We start from the raw sequence: 26,060 nt of genomic DNA, 5'->3' as shown, positions 1-26,060 counted from the left end.
CGGGAAAACCGCTAGTATATAAGTTATATATAGTTGTCAGTTGGGATCTCCTTTATGAAGAACCGCTTTCAACATCTGTTCCTGAAAATTCCTGAATTCACCAACTCTATATAAATCTATTCTATTGTAAGTTCTCTTGTTACCACTATTACAGTACCTAAATAACTGTATTGATTGAATAGTAATTTACTAATGATGATGATTTTGGGTTGGCAGCATTCATGTAATTCATTTTCCTAATTTTGATCAAATAGTGTTTGCTACCTACGACTTTGTCCACGACATGGATAAAAAGTCAACATCAAAGTCAAATCTTTTTATTTCAAATAGGCCTTTGTAGGCTCTAATGAAACGTGACACTGCCACTGGCACTTATGAAAAGCCTATATCCCTATCCTGATCGTTTATCTCTGTCCAAATTTTATCTGAACCGGTCCAGCTATTTTAGCGAAAAATTGTAACAATCAAACTTACTCTCACATCTATTAGCAATTGATTTAAATAAAACTAAGTACTTATACGGATTTTATCGCTGTTATATTAATATTATTTAATCCCGACGTTTCGGATTCTTTACAGCAACCGTGGTCACGGGCAGATTAAGGTGTTGGTCGTCTTGATATTTTAGTTAAAGACAGCTACCATATATTTTAAAAGTAGTTTTATTTAAATGTCTAACAATAAAAAGTCAATATTAGCAAGGAAGTTAAAATTTACAAAAATAATTATTTTCTTACCAGTCTAACCAAGCGGTATTGGGTTGCCCGGGTAACTGGGTTGAGGAGGTCAGATAGAGCAGTCGCTCCTTGTAAAGCACTGGTACTCAGCTACATCCGGTTAGACTGGAAAGCCGACCCCACCATAGTTGGGAAAAAGGGTTGGGAGGATGTAAATTATTTTCTCACCATATTCTCTGCAGTAGGAGGTGGGCTGTACGCTGACTTGTGAGGTTCGCTGGTCGCCTCCCTGATGCTGTAGCTCTTGTTGTCACTCGACTCCAGCACCACGCGGGGAGGCTCATTCTCTGCACAACACAATTACCAATAAGAAATAGCTACAGATCTATTTGAAGGGAATTTCACGGGTGCCGTCAGGATATCGAGTAACTGGGCTGAGGAGGTCAGATAGGCAGTCGCTCCTTGAAAAACACTGGTACTCAGCAGCATCTTGTGAGACTGGAAGCCGACCTCAATATAGTTGGGAAAAGGCTGGGCAAGTCAAATGGTAAGAGGTGATTTCTTTATTTAATTCAAAGGTCCATGATATCCGAAGTATATATTTTTTTTAATGCTGGGTTAGTGACTTATTATACTGTACTGTGTACTGAAGTCCTATGTCAGAATTAGAAAAGGCCATAGTTGAAAACATACTTCCTGAAAATCATAACCTATCAAGCAAAATGCAACCATACTCACCAGCCTTAGGGTTCAATATGTCCGGCTTGGTCTCCAGCTTGTCTGCGGGCGCAGGGTAGGCTATGAGGAACCGCCTCCCCTGAGCGTCTACCTGCACCACGCTTTGTGATGGTCGCTTGCTGGTGGTAGTTGTTTCGCCTCTCCTATGAAAAAACCAAAGCTTTAGGTATTATACCTATTAATTTTTAGATTTTCTACAGCCACACGATTGACTGATGGGTTAAACTTTGCTTGGTGCGGTGAATAACCATCTATGTCATACTGAGTTCTTCAGTTTCAGAAAGTTAATTAAACAATGGATCCTGGCTGTTATATCTCTATATTTGTTTAATTGTTACAAGTTGAAAATCCAGAAAGTCTGACAACGACTCTTACCAATGGATGTCGAGTTGCCTGGTTCAGGAAGATCAAACTGGCAGTCGCTTCATGTAAATGGGAAAAGGCTATGGATATGATGTACAGAAATAAAAAGGAAGGTTATGGGGGAGGCCTTTGCCCAGCAGTGGGACAGCGTCGGCTAAAAAATAAATAAAAAAATTGCTCACTTTTGTTTTCCTATGTTTATAACTTTAATTTATTATATAACATGCTTATCTAACTATAGTAAATGTGAGTAAAGAACGTATAAATGCGTATATTTAGCTAATTAACATGTACAAAACGCCACCCCATTGTGCGAATGTTCGCAGTTATTTGTGTTCAATGATTTATATAAACATTAGTATGCGTGTGATGAAGAAACCATACATTGTATTCCATACAAATTCCGATACAATTCACTGGTATTGTTGTATCTTTGGGATGGTTTTAGGGTTGTCAACCCCTGTATTTATAATACTAGAATGCCCTGTGGATTTACCCGTGCTATTAAAACTACTTGTGTAGTAGTGTACAAGTTTGATTCCAGATCAGGTTATACCATAGTAACTTTCCCAAGTTATTGTGTACTCTCTAAGAGTACCTATGTATTGTTTATTGGACACTATCCATGTAGTGAAGGTGAAGGAAAACATCTCGAGGAAAAATTTCATTAAATAATCTGATCTTCTGTTCACCACACTGTTTTTCAATTCATAATTTCTTTAAAGTCTGAAATCACCAATCAATCTTCAGAAAGCATGGTGAAAACTCATTCCTTCTATGCATGAGGACAGGGTTTTGCTTTGCAGGAGGAAAGTGAAATTATTTTATGAAAATAATACCTACATAATGATTGCTCAATGGATAGAAACATAAATCGTTTATTTTCAAAAAAAAATATTGATTTCAATAAGATAATTACATAGATAGATCCGATTATCATTTATTCATTAATAGTTTATATTGATTCAATAATAGTTGTGAGAACAGGTAACCCTAACTAGGTGTAACGCGTATTATATTGTGTGTATAATTAATTCGCTTCCGCGTTGATCTATATAACAGATTAGGTGTTACAGTTTATCTAAATCCAGTTATGTATTAATGGTGTATTGATTATGTTTGGTACCTATTGTTTTATTAGATTACATTAAATGTCAATGAACTGCGATTATTGCCACAACTCTCCTTTTTTTCAGTTATGGACTGAATAAAAAGAAACTTAGTGCCTTTTTCGATAAATTGGCTGTCCAACTCCGAAAGATTTTTCGAATATATCGTATAGTTTATGAGAAATGCGGGCTCAAACGTTCAATTTACGCACCCACATACTTTTCAGCTTTTATACCCATAGATTCTATTATCCTTTTTTTATTTTTAAGACTCAAAAGGTCTACTGAACTTTACCTTTATACACCAAAAATGTAACACAGATTAACAAAACAATCACCAAACTAAAGACCTTATTAAATCAACCCTTCGACCATTACGGCCAAAGATAAGTTCTAATGAAAGTACGAACAATGACCCTATCCTATCCCCTTAGTTTCTCAGGTCTCCTAAATGGTCTTGGAGACAATAGGAGTCTTGCCAAGGCATAACTAGATGTACGGCGTATGGTCTGCAACTTGGCTCGGCTTGGCTAAGTGCCAATGAAGGCATTTACCTTGGTCTTATCTTAAATTACAATTGATTATAATAAGGGTGGTCTTTGTTTAAATATTTGTTGGTTTTGGTTGCCAGAATAACTGGATATTTTTTTTAGAAATATTATAATATATAGGGAGAGAAATCTATCAAAATGTATCATCGTCATCTTCCTGTCCTTATCCCAATTTTATTGGGGTTCGGCAAATGTACATGATTGTACATTTGTCAATTAAAATGTATGTTATAAATAATATTTTCAGGGATTAAGTTATCATTATGACAAAATGTAGTTCATCAGATTTTAAATCAATAAACAAGTAACTCGCAGAGTTGGAAATTGGAACCACAATACGATTCGTAAGACCTAACAATATTTTCATAGCAATCATTACTACAACAGTCTGCTACGTTGTTATAAAAGGCACCGAAATCATTTACGTTTACATATTTCGACACTTACAAGTTACATCACGAATGACCATTCTCAATGTGCCATCCACCTGATGTTTTCTTTACTAGGTATAGAATCTTGACATCTGTTACAGCCTTTTATCGTCCCGCTGCTGGGCACAGGCCTCCTCTCACAAGGAGAAGGATTGAGCATTAATCACCACACTAGCTCTATACATATAGTCCAGGTTTCCTCAAGATGTTTTCCTTCACCTTCTTATCAGCCATTGGTGTCCATGATATACTTAGAAAGTACATACAAACTTAGAAAAGTTGCATTGGTACTTGCTTGACCTGGAATCGAACCCACTAGACCACCACGACATCGTGACATCAGTTCCACACAAATAATGTCACCATCCCTAGTAGGCAAAACAATAGATAGATGGAAAATTGGAAACGGCCCTTTAACTATATATTACGGGTATATAAAATATTCTAACATCAGTATGAAACTTCTTTCTCCAAAGAATAGTCAGTAAGACATTGGTAGTTTGAACATACGTCTCATAAGAGCAGTTATAAGATGCGATAAATAATAAGTTCTGAATTGAGACCTGACTAACTCTGAAAGTTCAGTTTGCACCTAGTTGCATACGGAAACTGTCTACTATGCATATTTATGTGTCTGTTGAATTGTTAGTGCAGTTTGAGTTAGAGAATAATATTAGGTAGTTTAGTGTGTTTTGCTAAGAGAAAAAAAACAGGTAGGTTTCAAGTACACATCCTGGCAATCAAATACTTTTTAAATTACGTAAGTAAGTTCGTGGTAATAAAGCGAAATGTTGCCCGATTTTCAATAAATTACACCATGTAAATAAAAACAGTCAACAAAACAGAATAACTATGACAAAAAAGACGAAAAAATGTCCATACATGAGAAAATCAGCTCTACATCACCTATTTCTGGAAACTATACTATAAGCTACAGCTCCAAAAATGACAATAAAACTTGAGCATTTTATCTAAGCGTGATGGTAACACGGTAGGGAGATCAAATGAGGTGGTATGAGAGAAGCGGCTTGTGGCAAGAGAAGAGCATTAAAATATTTATCCTAAAAACTTCATTCATTATTGCAATGTAATTAAGCTATTTATGTTATAATGATACTCACTTTCTAACAGCTAGCACGGCGATTGCGCCTGCGGCTGTCAGTATAGCAGCGAGTCCCGCGAACGCAGCTGCCGTTGGGAACTTCGTTTCCGCTCGAGTTGTGCTTTCTGTGAAAAAAATCTTTTATTAGTCCCAAGTGTTGGTAAATTATCATTGTTTAAATATATTTTTATATAATACAAACTGTTGTTTTGCATCCGTGCCAAATTCAAGGACTTAATTACGCTAATGATTCTCGACCCAAATATTAGAACTTTCTTCTTGTCGCATCAAAACACGACACATACTTATTGTATTTGTTAACGTTATTTTACAACTGTAGTAGAAAATTAGAAAGGAAATCGACGTTTTTCTAATGATTTAAAGATCTTTGAAGATTTTTTTGGAAGAGGTTAAGATATTTAAAAAACTAACTTATTAACGTAATTCTATGACGACAAGCTAAGTACCCAGCCTTCTTTTTCAAAAATATATATTTCCACGAACAGGAACGAAAATTATTAGAAACAGTATATAGTATAGATAACTAGGTTACATAAACAAATATTATTTCAATATTTCTCTGTAAGATAAAATCTATTTACGATATAAGATAACCCTTTTCAGAATCAGAATACAGTTGTTGATACATTCCGCTTATTACCTTTACAAACAAGATATTTTCCTGTTTTTCTTACATTTCCAATAAGAAACTCAGTAATTATTATAACAATAACAAGAACAAAGATCATAGTTGTGGACTGAAAAAATATTACGTTAAAAATAATGATTTCCGTTTGTTTAGATAACTGGAGAAATATAGGTATTTTGTATCATAACATATCGATAATATTTTGTTAGGAAACTTATTTAGGTCTTGTTTGCTTGGGGCTAGTATATAACAAGTAATTGGAAAATATATAGGTAGTTTAGCCTGAGATAGGACATAGGCTACTTTTTATCCAGGAGCTTGATGTATTTCCCTAGTTACTATACACAAAACTGCCTCGTTGGTCTAGCTGTCGCAAGTGCGGCTGCAGAACACGAGGTCTCGGGTTCGATTCCCGGGTCGGGCCGAAATCGCTTTGTGGGCTTTAGAAGACTTTCACAAAGCAGCCCGGAGCCTGGAAGTTGGTGATTGATACACCTGTGCATCGGAGAGCACGTAAATGTCGGTCCTGCGCCTGATCTCTTTCCGGTCGTGTCGGATGCCGTCCCATCGGGCTATGAGAGTAAAGGAATAGTGAGTGCACCTGTGTCTGCACAAATACTCGTGTACTATATGTCCTGCGCAGTCGGCTAATCTCCTTACATAGGTACATGAGAACAGCCGCCGTACCCGATAATCGGCTATGGAGGACATCGTCATACACAAAACTGGAGTATCAAAACCCTACAACCTACCTCACAAAAGATTTCTTGAAAAAAAAGCCTTGTAACAACGTACTTCTATGTAAATTCCTATCTCCCAAACGTACATAAATTTTTCAGTTGTATTGTCGACAAAATCGTTGTTGGACTAAATATTTCTAAAATCGAATTCCTATCGGAGTTTCATTTGCATACTGGTTCAATTCAATTGAGCTTCGATTACTGGTGTTCAAAAGGCGCGCTGTTACTACATAATGTACGAGGGAAATAGACTAGTGTTTTCCGCGGTTTGTGTTGCATTTTTTAAGGAAACACGTTTACAGGAAAAAGTGTTTTCTTTCAAAATACCTCCTTGGTGAAAGCCGAGCCAAAAGGTCCTCATTATTTATCATTCATCCTCATTATTTATCCTGGGTATATTAGATATGAGTAACTCTATTTCCAGACTGCCAGGCTGCTTTATGAAAGGTCCTAAGCAAAGCGATTTCGGTCTGACCCGGGAATTAAACATGAGACAACGTGCACTTGAGATTACTAGACCAACGGGGCAGACCAACAATGCTAACTGAATTAAAGGGTAGAAGATGTATCAATTATTACAACAATCACTGAGTCTGTAACACCCAAAGTTATTCAGACAAATCATGAATATTCCTCTAGTCAAATTCTCAGCAGAAACTACAGAATTTTCGCACAAACGTGATACCAATTTCACTTCATTCGGTTGACTTGGAATCTGTCTGTAATCACGATAACCCGTCGTTTGACCGACAATTCAACTGTCAAATTTGACAGCCGTTTGACGTTTGCGAACGTCAGTTGTTGAGTAACTGACGTAAAGAAGTGGGAGATGTCAATTTTGAAAATAGAACGTCGTTCTGGTTGGTTGATGGGAGGAATACGGAATTCGAGACGAGAAAATTGCCCAAATTGGTTGATGCAGGTTTTCGGTTTTCTCAAAGCCACAAATATGCACTTGGAATATCAATTCAGCATTTTTTGTTTTCATTTATTTAGCAACAAGAATTCGAAGTCATTTTGGCTTTGTCTATTTAATGTTTTCGGAACTCAATAAATTAAGTAATTAACAAAACAAAAATTGAAAAAAAAAATATGATAAACCAAGACAATATTTTTTGCTATAGACCTATGTTTTTTAGTAGAAAATTTAAAAAACTCTAACTGGCCTTTGGAGTATTTCAAATCTCCAAAGACAATTTAAAACAATTATTGTTCCAATACAGACTTAGCTGAAGTGTTGTTAACACACGTTTGCTGCAGTTTAGAATATTCTAAACTTAGTTTAACGACTTGAACTAGTTTAAAGAACTTTTTTATTTCTATTATTAGCTATATACCTACTAACCGACTTAGTTCTAATAGGGTTAGTTTTAGTATAATTCTTAATAAGTAGTGCTAAAAGTTTCTACAAAGCTGCTACAATTTAAGAGCTGACAGAAATATTTATTGTAGGTACTCCCAAAGAAGATAATTCTAATCTGATAATTAATGACAGTAAAACAATAGTAGTTATTTCTATAGAAACAGTTATTTCAACGAACTAAAAACGTAACTGTCTACTGAATATACTAAGAAAAGCTAAATATAGTTACTTTATCGAACACGCCTTGCTACTTGAAGAGGTACAGCGCAGCATACAAATGTAAATTTAATTTTAACCCACTTTAAGAAAAGAGGTATTTCTGAGAATAAGTAAAGTATTTTGCATGTCATGTGTGTGTTAGTTACTCTTTAGCGAAAATATCTAAAATATGTAGTTTATGTATGAAATAAACAGCAGTATTTTTTGTTTGGTGTAACGCGAACGGTCTGTTTGGGGTTGCGGGTGACTCTCTTTTCTTCACGAGTTCCTCCATGTTTCGTACAATTTGTAGATCCTGACTGGCGTTTATATACCAATTGGCAGTTGTTAAGGCAAGATATTCAGAAGTCAAGAAGACTGGCACCCAGTCTTATTATAGGGTTACCCAGATTGAGGACCGAAAACATGAGATATCTCTGCTTTGCAAAACGCTGGCACTCAGGTGCATTCAGAGAGACAAAAAAACGACCTCAATAAAATTAATTGGGAAGAGGCTATTCAGACACTATTCTTACTCTAAAAGTCCATCCGTATGTCTATCTGTTAGGTACCCTAAAAATATCAAGGCCAAGATCTTCAAACTAACCTGCCCTCTTCTCCGCATCTCTAAAGACCAGATCTCTCAGCAGTACAGGATCTGACGCGCCCTTGCTGTTGCGAGCTGTCACTGCAAGGTCTTCATCTTCGTCAAGAGACTCCACTGCTGTCCAGCTGATGTTGAACCATACTATTAGATCTGGGGAAGAAATGCTTTGTTAGTGTATATTCTGTATAGTCTTTACAATTCAACTAGGAACACCTCCGCGCATCTGGATAAGTTTGAAACTTCTGCCTACTTTAGTACATGGTAGTATTAAAAAAAACCAGCCAAGTGTGAGTCGGACTCGCGCACGAAGTGTTCCGTACCATTATTTACAAAACGGACAAAAAAATCACGTTTTTTTATGGGAGCCCCCAAAATATTTCTTTTATTCTAGTTTTCAGTATTTGTTGTTACAGGCGGCAACAGAAATACCTACATCATTGGTGAAAATTTCAACTCTCTAACTATCACGGTTCATGAAATACAGCCTGGTGACAGACGGACGGCCGGACGGACAGAAGAACGAAAACAATAGGGTCCCGTTTTACCTTTTGAGTACGAACCCTAAAAAAGATGTATGTTTAATTTTTCTGTACATTACTTGGCTTATAATAGCTGAAAAACAAAACTCATATTTCCCATGACGTATTTTAACCTGCCCAAATGTTAAATTTAAAACAAAATAAATTGATATCCCGCCTAGATAAAGTCGTAACATCAGTCGGATATATCAAACCAATCTCATTATTGAAAATGGACATTTTGACACCGATATCATATTGATTTTGGTGTGCAAAACCAATTAATGGCTGGCAACGTCATTTTTAAATGTTAATATCCGATTTGGTACAGGTGGTTAGTTTTATTCCTATTTTATGACGGATTTTGGGCACTACATATGTTTTTATTTACGATTACATAATATATTTTTTATAGTAAGATTAACAATTTCAAATTAACTTCTTCTTCTTCCTCCTGCCCTGTTCCCAATTTTATTTGGGTTCGGCGCAATTATGTCATCCTCTTCCATTTTCCCCTGTCACTCGTCATACTGATTCTCAGCATGCCCTTTCTATTCAAATTAACTTCAAAGAAGAAAATTGTGTATTTGACGTAATTTTTTTATTCGTCTAGCACCTCAATAAAACAACATATTTATTTAATAAACTTTTGTTTTATTTTTACGAACGGATTACAATAACCTTCAAACCTCCTTTGTCAAACGGCATATTATTTTACCTAGCAACTCCAAAACATTTTACCAACCACGCAAAACAAACGCCCAATAGAAACGCCTTCCATTTTTAAATTCAAAATTGTTTGGAACGCGCCTTTTTCTCATTTCCATGGCGGCAATCAAACTTGCACGACGTGAGGAATGTAGTTTGTGAAGTTGTTCTATGTAGAATTGACTGGAGTTGGGATAGCCAATTGAGTTGGCTATAACAGGGATGAACTATGTTAATATAACATTTGATGAGGTTTGTGTGTGTGTGGGTAGGAATCCGTAGTCTATACTAATATTATAAAGAGGAAAACTTTGTTTGTTTGTTTGGGTGTAATGAATAGGCTCAAAAACTACTGGACCGTTTTTAAAAATTCTTTCACCATTCGAAAGCTACATTATTCACGAGTAACATAGGCTATATTTTATCCCGGTACGGGCAGTAGTTACCACGGGACGCGGGTGAAACCGCGGGAAAACGGCTAGTAATGATATAAAGAAGCGAGAGTTGGTTTGGTCGATAATCTCTGGAATTCCTGGTCTGCATTAAAAATATTTCAGTATTAGATAGTCCATTTATTGATGATGGTATATGTTACTTTTAATACAGGTGCAGAAGGTATTTTTCTAGGAACACAGCAGGAGTCGGTAGTGTAATTTTTTGGTTTTATATATTAAAATCTTACGTTTTAGAAAACATTTCTTTATGACCTCAGAGGAAAGACTTTTAAGTTTTTTATAGCGACTTTTAGTACCCAGCAGCAGAACTGACAAAGAGATGAACTCCAACGTGGTGCGAAATAAACTATCTAACTTTCATAATCATTTACTTTCTGGAGTATTAGTCAGTAAAGTTCCCCCAATGCATCGTAAACTGTTCCCCTAAATCCCCGTGTTGCTTCCTTGCGCTTTTGACGGAGTCTTAGCAAAAATAACATTAATTTACCAGTTGGAAAATCGTAACTAATCCTTACTAATATTAGCTATATGAAATATAGTTATACTACATACAACTAATCCAAGTTAATTAGGTAATTGAAATAAACAGTTTTATTGACAAACATCATTCCATAAACCCATTTAATGGGATTGATGGATCCATCTAGGGCTATGATGTTCTAAGCCGCCATTAAGTTTGCCTCGACAGACATAACAAAAGAAACTCACCAACAAAATTAGCAGTAGTATTGGCGAGGACTTTGCTGTTTTCCCCCAACACGTCCAACGTGAAGTGTTGATTCAGTCCCCCGTCGTACCCCGCGGCGCATTTGACGGACAAGTGGGGCTCATTGCGGAGTAGCAGGCGTTTGGCGGTGCAGTTGCGTGGTGGGGATGGACGAGCTGGTGAAAAAAATATTATTTAGAATTTTATGAAGGCTTTAGAATAAATAGGCAGCAAAATGTCGCTTTTAGTTCACATCTTATAATATTGAAGTTTCTAAACTTTAAGTTATAAAAATTCGATTCAGTTTTTTGGGTGCCTATGTGATATCAGAAAATCTGGATACCCTAATTAAATATTGTTTTGAAAAATAAAATCATCAATTTGCAATTTTGCCACATACATAAGTCCATCCTCCGAGCCTTGTTCCCAAACTATGTTGGGGTCGGCTTCCAGTCTAACCGGATTCAGCTGAGTACCAGTGCTTTACAAGAAGCGACTGCCTATCTGACCTCCTCAACCCAGTTACCCGGGCAACCCGATACCCCTTGGTTAGACTGGTGTCAGACTTACTGGCTTCTGACTACCCGTAACGACTGCCAAGGATGTTCAATGACAGCCGGGACCTACAGTTTAACGTGCCATCCGAAACACAGTCATTGGTGTCTACGATATACTTAGAAAGTACATACAAACTAAGAAAAGTTGCATTGGTACTTGCCTGACCTGGAATCGAACCCGCGCCCTCATACTCGAGAGGTTGGTTCTTTGCCCACTAGGCCACCACGACTTTTCAGTACATACATAAGTATACCAGTAAAACTTGAAATGTCAACTAGCATTTTCTATTACAAACTTCAAGCACTCTATTAACGTAGGTACACCAATGAGCCATTACTAAAATCGAACAGAAAAACCGATCGGATTCAAAAAAGTTGAAACCAACTCGCAGGAGAAGTTAGGCAGTAACCCTGTATACGGCCAAGTCCCGATTGCGAAACTTTCCTCGTATTTTAAAACGGGCCAAACTTCGGTCACCGATCACTTCTCGAAAATCGGAATGTTTTAATTAAGTTGGTGCGAAATTATTAATTTACACTACCATACCAGTTTCTACGTATTATCTGGCAAAGTCTGCCGAAGTCTCCCGAACGCTGCCGAACTCCGCCGAACGGCTATTCGAGTTTGATTAATTATTAGTCGATGAGATCTCGATTAATTTGCAAAGTGAAAATGATTGAACTGTTGCGGTTGTGTGGATTTCAAAGGTATTGCAAGAATTGTCAATAGAGCCTATTTTGGTACCGAAATGTTAATCAGCGCTTTGGTATGCCAACTAGTTGAAAATGGAATATCTATTCGATTATGAATGATAATATCGAATAATTACATGCTCCCATATACCAAAAACTATTCGGTCAATCTAATTATCGATAATTTTGTTCTTGTTATATTCGAAATTGATGAACTAGTGCAAATAACGATATAATTTCAATGGGGATTGTGTAAATTAACAAGGGTACTTCAGAATTAACAACGGGAAATAGGGGCGCGATCATAACCGAAACTGATGCCCTTTTATTCCGTAAAGATATTTTAATTTAACGTATATCTCTGAAAAGATATGCATCATTTCATTGATTACAGTAGTGCCTACAATTCCCTATACGTTTCCGCGTTTAAGCAACCTAAAAAAACTAACAACGTTTTACAACTAGCGTTGCGTTTTCCAGATTATGCTACGCGCGAAAAAAATTCGCTATTGTCAAAGCGCTGTAATGCGTAAGTATGAACAAACCTTAAAAAAAACGCAATTACTTATTGGATACGTAAACATGTAAACACAGCCTTAAACAAACAAGCCCACATGAATGAAACTCTAAATACCTAAATATATGTAAACGTATAAGCATAATATTAGGAACGTGTATTTTCATAGAGACGGCGTAATGTAAGAAAAACATCGGTTTGTGCTCTGCCTTTCAACTCGAGAGGTACGTCAACATTATATTATTATAAACGAGTTTACTTAGGCAGTTTCTTGGTTATATAAAGACTAGCTTTTCCCCGCAGTTTCCCCACGTCCCAAGAAAATCCACTTCTTGTTGCCGGGAAAAAAGGAGCCTTAATATCTTTTTTCAGGCCCTAAATTGTCTTTGTAAAATTTTCAATCAGTGTAAAACTAAAATAAAACTTCTGTCACACTCGGACACTATTTGTTGGGTGAAAAAGTCTAAGTTACAAAAATACTTGGAATCTTTATCAACTTAATAACAACATTACTCGCAAAATAAACTACAATAACTAAAAAAGACTACAAATAACAGAAATGGCTAAACAGCACGAAAAACTCGAGCAAAAACCTGCAGCAATTTACGTAGCAAAAATGCAGTAATTCCATCTGGAATTTGACACGAAGGAATGTCTGACACTACACTAGTGATGTCGCATGGCTACGCTCGTAAACTGGAGAATTTAATCGACTTTATAGCGAGGCAAATAACTGGGGAAATTACTAATTTTATGGCCTATCGAACGGTGTAGTGAAGATTGGGAGTGGGTGTTTAAAACCCATAGTTTATAACGCTTTTATCTACATTTACGGGTAGTGTATGGCGTTGTGGCTTGCTTTAGTTTGGTCAATTAATTTGGTGTTTCTGAAGTTAAGTTTATGCGTGTTTTGTTAATCATTTTTTGGTTTTTGTGAAGTGGCCACTTGCTAACAAATGCACAAGGAGTCTTTCTAACTTTAGAAATGTTAAGTTACTTGGTGCAAACTGGTCCTCACTAATGTTATAAATGTGAAAGTAAAAATGTATGTCGCGCTTTCAATCTAAAACTACGGAACCGTAATATTGACTCGACAACTAAATGGGAACCTAAGTTATATACTTTTATCCTATGTATGTTTTATAATATCCTACTAATATTATTTAATGTGAAAAGTGTGGATGAATATTTGTTGCTCTTGTACACAAAAGATGCAGAAGGTTTAAATTTTCAAATACTTACTAAAAAGTTTGTTCTTTGTCCTTACCATTAAATTATTTTTTCCTGTTATCAATATTGGCCTATAAACGCGGTAAAAACACCGGTTACTTGTTTTTATTTTCACTTAATTAGGGCATTGTTTTAAAACAGTAGGTTATTTTTTAATTAATGTAAGCCTAGGCACGGGCCTGTTCAATATATTATTTTAGGATAATTCTTTTCCTCGCAAAAACACGGTTCTATTAGCGTTTTTCTTGGTAATGGGCGAAAAAAATTAAAAGGGACGATGTAACATGGATCGTCGAAAATCTGTTCGATTTTTTGTTGTTTTTTGGAGAAACAATGCTATAAAAATCAAAATATTTTTTTATTAAAATTAAGTCAAAACAAGTGCCCTTCCGTGGGGAACTCATTTTTCTGATTAGGTGGTTAACAGCAGCATTTAGTAATGTTGTTATTTTTTAATGATATTTTAACATCGATGAAAAAAATATACGTAACAAAAAATATTTGTTACAAAAAATCTTTGTTTGTCCATACAATCAAATTCAAATTTGAAGTATAGAAAGGAGGTCACAGGCTTTCATTAGGTAAGTACCCATTTATTAGGCCCTAAAGTCCCATCTACTCTAAGTTTGCATAACAACCTGCAAATGCCTATATGACATGACGTACTTACCTACGAACTTTTGATTTATTTAGGCCAAAATTAACTCAAAACATGAACGCCCCTTTTTCTCAAAACAACTTTCAAACTAAACAGTTGTTTTAAAACAAAACGGCCGATTCTATTGTCATAAAATGCCATGTCTATTCTTACATAGCTCTATGATACAAATTGTTCCGGGTCGCCGATGACTGGATGGCGCACTGACCATGGGGTTTATGAGGCCGCCTCTTGAGAAATGGGGGTGTAAAGCTATTTCGAAGTGAACACATTAATTATTCTATTAAAAAAGTTACAAGCCGGAGCTGAGAATTTTTTCGTAGTCGTTGTTTTGCTTGTTATGAAGGTCAGTTTATTAACAAGAATTTTTGTAGGTTTGCTTGCTGTAGTCAATTTTAAGATATGATGACACTTGCCATTTTACTGACAGTAGCTACATATTGTTTTTTTTATTTTTAATATTTATTACCTAATTTATCTATAAGTATTGTAATTTTAACTATTTATGTATCGTATTTGCTATGGGCCTTAGTTGCCTGATGTAAAGGAATAAATAAAATACATATGTCCTTTCATGGGCTTTCACCCTTTCTACATTCAGAATATGTACCTCATTTAAATTGGTAACTTTTTCAACTTAATAAGGATAAATTATAACAATTGTAAAATAAGTTATAAATGTCAATAATGTAGAGGATCTTACCAGCAGGAACGATCTGAAAGACACAGGGCCGTTTCTGTCGCCCCACCGCATTGGTAGCTCGACATAGCAACGCGCCGTAGTCGCGCTCGCTGGCGGCTCGGTACCGAAGCTCGCTTGAAGTACCACCCGTTGACACTAGAGGGGAAATATTCACATAAAGAGGATAAATGAGAAGAGAAAATATTCTATTTCGGCCTCCTGAATGATGTCTTCTAAAATAGGCACCTAATCAGCCCCATTTTTTGTAAAGCACATTGCTAGCGTGCTGTGGGCTGTGACAGAAGCCGAAACTGATTTGCAATGCCTTTTTAGGCGCCATTATTAAGGCAACAGAAAATATGTAGTCTCAAGCCCAAGTTGACCGACAAAATATACGTCAGTCTTCTTAAAACAACTGTTTACTGTTTTAACTATTTTGATAAATAATAATTACATGATTTCAAAGTAAACAGATGTTTTAAGAAACACGTCTATGCTATCGGTGACTTCCTTTATTTTAGTAAGGTTTGAAAATACCTTGATTTGAAACCTCATCCTTAAATACTCACCATATCTAGCAGGTGACACCTGAAAGCTCTCCCCACTGTTATTGAACTGCCAGTAGAACGTGACATCAGCGGGGTCCGCGTTCACGGTGCAGCGCACGCGCAGCGGCTCGTCCAGTCGCGCTCCGATCAGCAGCGGTGACGGTTGTGCGCAGACTGGGGCGTCTGTGTTGAAAGTATTAATTTAATAGTAAATATGGATATGGAGTTGATCTTGATGCAACTTATTTTTTTACTACTAGCGGAATATTAAGTGATCAAAGTGTACTCGAAACAAACGACGATATAGCACTTTTTGAAAAAGCGTAACTTCTGTCAAAGGTCAAGAAATGCAACGTTATCTTAAAAGAACAAGATGTTTTTTTAAAAACATCTAACAATCTAAAAAAAACCGCTTTTATATAAAAAAATATATTATATCATCCAAATCGGTTTATCCATTCAAGAGCTACTATGCCACAGGCAGATACACTACTCTTCTAATACCGAAACCGATAACACTCCTCTCGTTTGGCGTCGGGAGCTAAAAGAAACGCAATCACTTGCATCAAAGATACAGATCACTCACATTGCACTCTAAGATATACAGCCTGACTGCTGGACTCTCCCATTTGGTTGGCTGCTCTGCAGGTATACAGTCCACCATCCCTCTTCGTCACCCTCTGCAGAACTAGCGACTTGGTGCTGATGAACACTCCTGAAGACATGTTCTGGCTTACTTGGACATCCTGAGAGAGAGAAGGCATTTATAGCATTATGTTGAAAACAGCATCAAGTTGAAGTTTTCTTGTAAGGCTTCTGATGTCTATGATTTATTTCTTTGTTATTTTTATTAGCTGTAAATCTGCCTAGTCAATAAATAAATAAGAGAGATGAAATTAGAAGACATTTTTTTTCACATTTTAATTCTAGGTTCTAGTCAATAACTTTGAGATAAATTGAAAGTAAAGGCATATGCAAAAAGTCTTATCAATTTCAAGACAAAGTCACAAGTATAAGTCACGACGAAATCCTTTAAAAGAATGAGTACCTACAGAAAATGGGCAATAACAGGTAAAAACAATATTTGCTTGCCAATTGACAGAAAATACTTATATATCTCGGTCTCTCAACCTTTTGAGACAATTTAGCATCTTGACAGTTGAAGTAAAAAACTTTTAAAGCAATGTTTGAATGAGCGCTTACGTAAATACTTGAGGTTCTCAAACCTCTTCACTTTGACCCTACACTCGAAGGGCTCTCAAGAGGAACTTGGTTCCCAAATTACCTTAATCGAGCTCTTGCGCAGTTTTGAGAGTCTCCACTTTTCTTTAAAGTATTTTAGAATGATTACCTTTTTGATATAATTACGATTTTATTTTTGTTTGTTTTGAAATGTGATATTTGAGTAAGTATGTTAATACGCAAGAAAAAAAATTAAATCAGTGGTCTGTGGTTTTTGAAAATTTTGATAAGTCAATTTAACTGGCGATATCTGATTATCTTTTTGTAATATAAACTTAAATATGACTCAGACCAAATATGTGACATTATTGTTACCTACACAACGTGAAATCCAGAGGGGATTGGGAGGCTAATAAGTTTATTTTTAAGCTTAGACGAAAAAAATGCAAAAAAGAGAATACCGGTGACATCCATCCGTGATTTTGGCCATCAAGCGACCATGATTAAAAGACAATACCAAACTAACTAAAAAACTCCATTTAGTATGCATTTTAAATATTCAAAGTTTTTTTATACACAGAAGGGTCACGACTCACTCACGTTATGGTACCAGGAGATCCGATGTTCCTTAGGGTTCGCTTTAATGTTGCATTCGAAGTAGACATCATCTCCTTCCTTTATGTCGTTAGGGTTTAAGGTGCTGCCCAGAGACATGGTCAGCACTGGTCTGTCTGTTGGGAAAAATGAAATTGTGAGCAAAGATAAGAAGAAATAATTTTGAAGACACGGTCAAAAGTGTGTAAAAGTACCTATGAATTTTTGTTTATAGTCTTGTTTTATAGTCATTACTTTTATTTTATTATTTTAATTTTAAGTAGGTAGTCTATAGTATATAGTAATCTTTATGTTTAATTTGAATAAATAAAAAAGGAATGCCTATTATTTGAAGCGAGAAAAAGCACGTGGATCAGAATAAAGCTACAAAAAGTTCACCTACAACGTCATTTTGCTTAAAACAACTGTTTGCTATGAATTTTCTTACAAATTAAGAAAAGCAGGCGTTTATATTGTAAGTTAAAATTGGTCTAAACGCTCCATAAGTTAGGCTTCTCATATGCTAATCTACTTATAATATGACCAGCAAACATGTATTTTCAACTGCCATTGTCACATTCTACACAGTGATCTATCCTCTAATCATTTGAAAACCCATGGCTAATAGAAACCTTACCCGGCCTAATTACACCGTAGCGGTGTATACCAATACGGTGGTCCAATACTATACAGTGGGTAAACTATACGGTAGGTAGTACGGTAGGTTTAGTCTCGACGATGCATCGCGGTTGGTGACCACAAATCGGCAAATGTCAGTTGCGTATCTGAGTTTTTTTTAAACTGACGCATGACGGCATGATGCTAATGCTGACTGACTATGGTTTTACGCTTTTTAGGTCTTGGTTGTTTTTTTTTAAATAAGTATTGATTTTGAACGTTTTGAAGTGAGGGGTTTCAGATAAAAGTATAGAAACCATGATGCTTGGAGGTAAAAAACCAGAATATAATTATGTATAGGTTAAATGTGTACCTTCGATCTTAAATCTGAGAAGTAGTGATGATATCACAAATCAAATTAAAACGGAGAAGTGATGTAACTTTGTGAAAATACTTCCTATAGCAGCAGCGATAAAGTGGGTAAAAAACCACTGTTATGCAAGAAATACTTAAAACAGAGCAATAAGGCCTTAAAAATTTTGAAAATTCTTGCCACATTTCCAACTCCTGATTCCCAAAAATGTCCTTTTACTATTACAATTCGAGTTAAGTTTAAAATTGAACAAAGCACATCCGTGCCAGCTGCCCGCCATGACACTGGTCCGATCGGTGACAGCGCTGCATTTGCACTTGTAAATTAATAATGACGTACTTTATCAGACGGTCTAACTTTCTTCAGAATTAATTAAGCTAGTGAAATGAACTTTATGTGTAGTGCAGAGTGTAATTTTGAAATTGGTTTATAATTTAGAATTGGAGGAAGATTTTACAAGATACAAGATTCTTTATTTGTTGTTCTAAAGCAGACTTCAATATATACCTGGAGAAAAATACCTATTGAAAGAAAAATTGCGAAAGAAATGAGTGATTAGGTATAAATTATGATAATATAAACACGATGTCTTTGCATAAAGAATTAAACTAATGGTTTGCAGATATAGGTGGAATGCAAATAGCAAATACTTAAACAAGGCCATGGAAGACAGAAAACTGAGCTCTCGTCAAACTTTTTGTCGTCACGGAACCAATTTTAGATATTAGCGTTGGCAAATATGTGGGAGAGAGTAATTCTTTTACTCCTAGAAGAGTAATAGGGTCCTGTTTTCCCTTGTAGATATAGAACCCTGGAAATGCTAAATATACTTACAAACAACACTCATTCTAAAGGCGTCTTCAAGAGCGATCCTCAACACCGGATTATCAGCTCGACACCTGATCATCGCTCCATCATCTTCTGGCTGAGGGAGCATGGTCAGTTTGCTGACAGTCGTGGTCTCATTGGTGAACTCGCTGTGCTGTAGAAAATTGAACTTTATTAGTGGGATATTAAGGTCCAGTTTTGATTGCGGGTGTTGAAGATTTTGATGTTGTGAAAAAATAAAGTTCTTTATTCAGTTTTAATCTGAATAGTTTTACTCTTTGTTTGCAACTTTTAAGCTTGTTTTAAACAGTTGCTAAGTACTTAAGTTAATTACCTACTTCAAATTGTATTTCATTTTACGCAGTTTCAAGGGTCACTTAAAACACTTAAGGCATTTTATCCAAGCCAACCATTAATATGAAACAATTAGGTACTTCAATATGCTAATTGCGTATAAAAGTCGCTATTAAAAGCAACATCTCTAAACCGCATACTAACTAAGAATATAACATTAAGAGGAATAATGTAGATAATAGTTTAGTTCTCATACATTTAAAACCACAATGCACTAGAACAAAATGCACTCGTAATTGGGTTTTAACCTAATTGCAGAGAAATATCCGAGAAAATCTGTTGAATCAGTATCCATCTATGTTCTGTTGTTTTATTTATTCAACTGCTAATCTGTGCTAGACTTATATTTTACAACAGGTAGGTGATATTTCATTGGAGTTCGCTTTTCTCTGTATCTACGAGTATGTGCGGGATTATAAATGATCTCCTAAACTATGACGGTTTATCTTAGGTTATTTGTGTTCAGTTTATCTTAGGTTATTCATAGGTCATTTCTATGAATTGAAAAGAAGCAAGAAAATTTATCCTGCAATTGTACGCTCGACGGGTCTATACAAATATTATAAAGCTAAAGAGTTTAATCTCTCTCTCATCTCATAATTGCAGTGATTTTAAAATATCTAGAAGTCACTTATTTTTCGAGTCCTCAATAGATCACATGACGCTCACCCCTCTGATATGTCCTATATACCCCATTCCCTAGTGATCAATATACCCTAGACCCTAGACTTTGCCTTGACCTAGCTTTTAATCAAACCCCCACCTAGCTTCATGAATATAATAGTAGTATAAAATCTACTAAGTAAAATAGCTCACGACGGCCCAATAGTTTCGGCGAGGATTTTCTCCAACTAATCCCAACGCAATTAGTGCTTAAACCTACTTATCTCTTTAAAAAAAAACATCAAAATAACTAGATAAAGTTTAAGAGCAATCTTCGTTAGACTTTAAGATCCACTAGGGACCTAAAAGTTTTTGATTAGACCTCTTTCAGACACTGCGATTGGGCGAGTTAAAAAAGTGGACTAAACCTTCTCGACCTACGTGTCTTGGAAAGTAGTGTCAAGGTGCTAAATACCAGTCTTGCCAACATAAATCACAGACACAGAATTTTGGAAGTTTATGCCTTTTGTTTATGTTTATGACAAGCAGCCGTTTCATGTTAAATCTGATTCCCAAGGATAGTCTTTTCCCTGGGTCTAAGTTACCATCGCACCAATTTTCAGACTAATTGGTTAAGCCGTTTTTGACCTATATGTAGGGTAAATAACACGGCCAACTTTGATCGTGGCTTCATTGATAGGGAATCGATCTCTTACATATGTATTTTATTTTTGCAAACGAATATGCTCCAGTTGACTTTTAAGACATCAACATTAAATACACACCGTCTGAACAAGCCCCTAAGACTTAGAAACTCCCTCTAACTTACCTTGAAATCTAAGGATCGTTAATTTTCGTTGCCCTGTCTCCGTCAAGGAGATCCGACTAATTCCTTACGTAAAGTTAGGTGGCTAATCTTTGACCTGATCTCAGCAAAGTAAACAAGGCATTATCATACAAAGTTGGCACTGTTATTTTTTGTTCAAGTTTCTGTTACCTTGGGCGTATTTTGTTCACGCGATAAAAGTTTGTTGGATTTCCTCTGGGGTTCCTTGAAGGATGTTTTGGAAAGTATGCCTATTGTAAAGAGAGGTGGAGTTTAACTTTGTTGGCTAAGGTTGGCCTTTGGATGGGTGATGGTAGTAAGAATCTTTGCATAAATTTTCTAAGAAAACAGTTTAACGGCTGTTACAAAGTAAAAAATTGATATTGGAGCATGTTTGTGATTTTAGAGATTGTGTAGTTGAGAAAATATAATTTAATTATCATAAAATACATCTTCTGAAGACCGCTCAGTAACATATGTTATTTGACACAGAACTTGAAACTGAGGGTATAACGAAGAACTTAACAGACAGGTTACAACCTAAATAAATCTTTAAACTGATGAGAATAAAGATCAATTTCTAATGACAGATTTGTCAAACCAGCTCACCTTCCCCCTGGTATATCGTCTATTCTCTCTGAACCACGTGACTTGCGCCGCTGGTCTGCTCCCGTGGGTCACGCAGATGATTGTGATCTCCGAGTCTGCTGACATCTGTCCCGGCTTGTTGGTAATCATCACTGATGTAGGTCGTACTGTTGGAGAGAGATATAGTTCAGCTAGTTTTTCATAAATCCTGCAGGTCTTCTTGGGATGGAATTGAATTTTTACTTTATGGGCATAGTTTTGGATAAAATAATGATTGCCACGAAAATATAATGAAATGACTAGGTAGGAAATAAGCCTAAATATAATTATGACGTGTGCATATAATATAATATAAGTATGGAAGGAGAAAACATGCTGCGCCGACGCCAAATACAATTGGGAGAAGGGGAGGAGGATGATGATGATAATTATGATGTATCCGGATAACGTTGATAACTTCTATCAAAGACAGTTAAAGCTGCTTCTGCTTGTAACCCTCAACAAGTTCAGAACATTATATAGTACAGACACACTATACAATAACTAGTACAACAGCAATCCTGACTAGAATAATGAAAATTGACATATAACTTATTTAAGTCCAGGCTTCTTCACCACATCTACAAAAATAGCTACCAAAAGCAATTTAAAACTCACAATGCATCTCCACTCTCGCAGTTCTTTCATGAGGACTCAGCAAGGGAGTGTTAGTAGCTTGACACCTGATGCTGGTGTTCAGCCAGCTTCTCTCGGCGCCACCGATGCTGATGCGGCTGACGATCACCTTGCCGTCATTCTTGAGGATTGTGTGGTCGTCTATCTGCCGGTTGTTGATCAGCCAGGTTAGAGTTGGTTGGGGACGACCTGGTGGCAAAAGTTTGTTGGTGATTATTTTGGTCGAGTTTTCTTCTATTGAGAAAAGACCTATTTAAACTGAATGGTTTTTGTCACTTTATTTATTTTAAAATTTTCTTTTCAAGGAATGTACAAGACTTACTTCCTCTGATTTATGTAATGGAGTTTTTAATTTGTGTAAATCAAACAAATAAATAAAATAAAAATGAAAAATTGCAAAGATTGATGCTTAGTCCAGTCTGGTGGATATTTTGTGATTCCATACTTTTAACTTTTTCCTGATTTCCTCAGGGTATTTTCGTTTTTGTTTATAAGTTAATTCAAAATCATAATTTACCTTTAATTAAAGGCATCGACAATCAAAATGAAGTCTTAAAATTATCCAAATCGTGTTAAACTCAAAACAAACAATTAAGACGAAACTTCGCGAATCTTCAACCATAATCGAGCAAGCATTACAACCACTAACCAACTTTACATATTCACGCTACTCAAGCCAAACAAAAACTCTAGGAAAACTATCAAACAATTATACTACGAAGAACTTAGAGTTTGTAAATTTAGCAAATTTTGCGCTGCAGCATAACTTTTAGGCGAGTTCCTAGCGTAAACAAGCGACGCGGGACCAACGAGGTTACGTAGACTCGCGCTAACTTCGCAGCCGTCTCTTATCTGGCGTAGTTTAAACCTTTTGAGCTAACTATAGTGACCTCTGGCGACTTTCCCGCAGCTGGTTAATGTGTCTTGGAGTTTTGGTGCTGGGGAGACTAGTTTGGGAGACTGGGCTATTGTTGAGCGCTTGAGTGAGCGTGTTTGAGGTATAATGGGAGCGTTTGTGCCAGTTTTGGGAATTTCTGCGTCTGGACGAACGGGAGTCTTGATAAAACTGAAAGGATGAGATTCATTGTTTATTCTATGTTGGTTGTAACTCACAAAAATTACTACTGATCAAGTGATTTTTAAGTCTCATCTAAAAGTTATTAGATGAGAATTTACTTAGATTACCTACTCCATTACATAGAAATACTCCAAAAAAATCCTTCACCAAACTTATGAATTGGACCTAAAACCTTATGCTAACATTCTAATAATAGAGAAACAAAGTGTTCTAAGTCAATGGACCAACGCTGAAAAATGTTTTATCTCAAAGGCGCTATTTTGGCATAGTGACAGGAAAAAACGCGACATTCCACCCCAGGTAAAATGACGGAGTAGGCTAGAAAAATTGTATATTAAAATATTCATACAAAAATACGAGTACAATAACTAGTTTGAAAGTGCTAAAAATACAGCCTATTAATTGGATACCCATTTATAGCTGTGAAAACGTAAATACCAGAAATGGTTGGACCAGAAATACTGTGGGGTGACCAAATATTTTCATTTTATTTATGGGATATTGATCTCGAAAATTGCTGTTGCGAAACTTATAAATAAAATATTGTTTTAGTTAACCTTTGTAGGTTGCATCGGATTTATTTTAGTGACAATGTATAAAATATAATGTCGTTATATTTTCTGAACCGATGCAGTGGAGTTGATTGTATTTTTGTTTTGTTTTCATTTCTTTTGTTGCTTTTGATATTGTAATTTTGTATAAATTGGTTTTGTACATTGTGTATCTCCAGTACCTATGTATGTCGGGTCAGCAATACTTTTGAGCTTACCTTTTTCAATGTTACGATGTAACTACAGCCAATATGGCTTTTTAAGTCACAATTTGTGTGAATAAAAAGTTTTTCTTTCTACCTTCTGTATCTTTAAATAGCCTGGTGTACAAAGTGGCGACTGCAGGTCCTATTTTATTTCACTTCTTAAATGACTAAAATGAATAAAGGTTGATTGGTAGAGAACGCGTAGGGCGTTAAGTCCGCCTTGTACATTGTTTTTTTTTTGTAAAATGTGTGAAAAAAGTATAATAAATAAATAAATAAATGGTAAATGAGATAAATCCTCAAAAGATGGTTAAGCTTTTCACTTTGTCTTCTTTAAATATCTTATTTATAAGCAAATACAACTGACAAAAGACAGTTATTCAAACAATATCGAATCTAGTTACAGGACAATCGGAACTTTTTATACCAAGAACATTGTTACGCACAGTTGCTAGACTTTTTCTAGAAACTTCGCTGGTTCTAGACGAAGTTTGTTTACTAACAAGAATAACTGGAATAAGTGACTGCATAATATATGCCAAAGTATCCGGTAGCTTCGGTACGGTTAACTAAAGATTTTCATACAAAACGTTGCACTAAATGTTTTGGAAAGTAGTTTAATGGTTCAGTAATTAATGTGCATTGAATTATAACGATAGATAAATCTGTTAACTTTATTTTTATTTTTAACCTTCGTCGAAAAAGGAGGTATTTTAGAAAATATTGAAAGTGCAACCATTCTTTTCTAGTATTGTCATTAATAATAAAATCCACAATTGTACCAAGCTCTAAGCCATTTTTAACACCTACTCTATACATTGTAGAATGCAAATAAATAATATGAATATGAATAAAGTTATGGTTTAAATACTGACTTTTAATTTTGACGCTTCCTATTGACACTTCTAAAAGTCATATACAAATAAATAAACCATCCATATAGTGAAATATGTGGCAAAAATAACACAAAAGCGAAAAATCGGTACGTTTCATATTTTTTCAGCGATTCCGTTTTTCTAACTGGCTTCAAAATATTTTTATATGCGATTGATACTATCCGTAAAGCCAATACACGTAAATCGTGATGAAAAGTGGCCTATACACATATCACGGTAAAAATATTAGTAGCAAATATTTGACCTAGAACCATTTTATTATGTTAAAACTATGGTAGATATTAATTATACTGCTTCATGACTACAATTTAAAAAACCGGCCAAGCGCGAGTCGGACTTGCGCACGAAGGGTTCCGTACCATTATTTATAAAATGAGCAAATAATCACGTTAGTTGTATGGGAGCCTCCCAAAATATTTATTTAATTATAGTTTTCAGTATTTGTTGTTATAGCGGCAACAGAAATACATCATCTGTGAAAATTTCAACTTTCTAACGGTTCATGAGACAGAGGAGCGAAAACAATAGGGTCCCGTTTTATCCTTTGGGTACAGAACCCTGAAAAAAACCGGCCGGAGTTGCGCTAGATACATAGTCGGACTTGTTTTTTTTCAATTTCAATGGATCGCATTTGTTATATATTTCAAAAGACAACGCATGCGTGACAAAAAGGCCTTGACAATGAAACTGTCCTATGTTTTTTTTTAATACTACACAAAATTAAACTTAATCACAAGACATTTAATCACTTTAGACAGTAGGACAGTCCACGATTAATCAAAATCATAGTCACCGGCCCGGCTCTCGCGACACCCGTCGGGAAAAAAGTCTGGAAAATTGTATAAATTTTAACGAGCGATAAATATCGACACATTGCAGTAATCCGGA

General features: G+C 35.8%; 1 protein-coding gene across 1 annotated transcript in view; it reads right to left on the bottom strand.

The window, feature by feature from the left end:
* LOC110381995 (neural cell adhesion molecule 1) overlaps positions 1-26,060 on the bottom strand; it is a 145,254-nt gene that overhangs the window by 1,158 nt on the left and 118,036 nt on the right. Inside the window, exons 6-17 of the mRNA XM_064040852.1 lie at positions 22,424-22,630; positions 21,788-21,933; positions 19,402-19,549; positions 17,583-17,713; positions 16,387-16,546; positions 15,822-15,983; positions 15,274-15,408; positions 10,918-11,091; positions 8,529-8,678; positions 4,991-5,096; positions 1,416-1,558; positions 906-1,024 (exon numbers count right to left, since the gene is read on the bottom strand). Of these exons, the coding sequence (XP_063896922.1) occupies positions 906-1,024; positions 1,416-1,558; positions 4,991-5,096; positions 8,529-8,678; positions 10,918-11,091; positions 15,274-15,408; positions 15,822-15,983; positions 16,387-16,546; positions 17,583-17,713; positions 19,402-19,549; positions 21,788-21,933; positions 22,424-22,630 (1,781 nt within the window). The remainder of the gene's footprint in view (positions 1-905; positions 1,025-1,415; positions 1,559-4,990; positions 5,097-8,528; positions 8,679-10,917; positions 11,092-15,273; positions 15,409-15,821; positions 15,984-16,386; positions 16,547-17,582; positions 17,714-19,401; positions 19,550-21,787; positions 21,934-22,423; positions 22,631-26,060) is intronic.

Source organism: Helicoverpa armigera, chromosome 23 (assembly GCF_030705265.1).
Source record: "Helicoverpa armigera isolate CAAS_96S chromosome 23, ASM3070526v1, whole genome shotgun sequence".
NCBI lineage: Eukaryota > Metazoa > Arthropoda > Insecta > Lepidoptera > Noctuidae > Helicoverpa > Helicoverpa armigera.
This window is presented reverse-complemented; position numbering and strand designations above follow the sequence as displayed.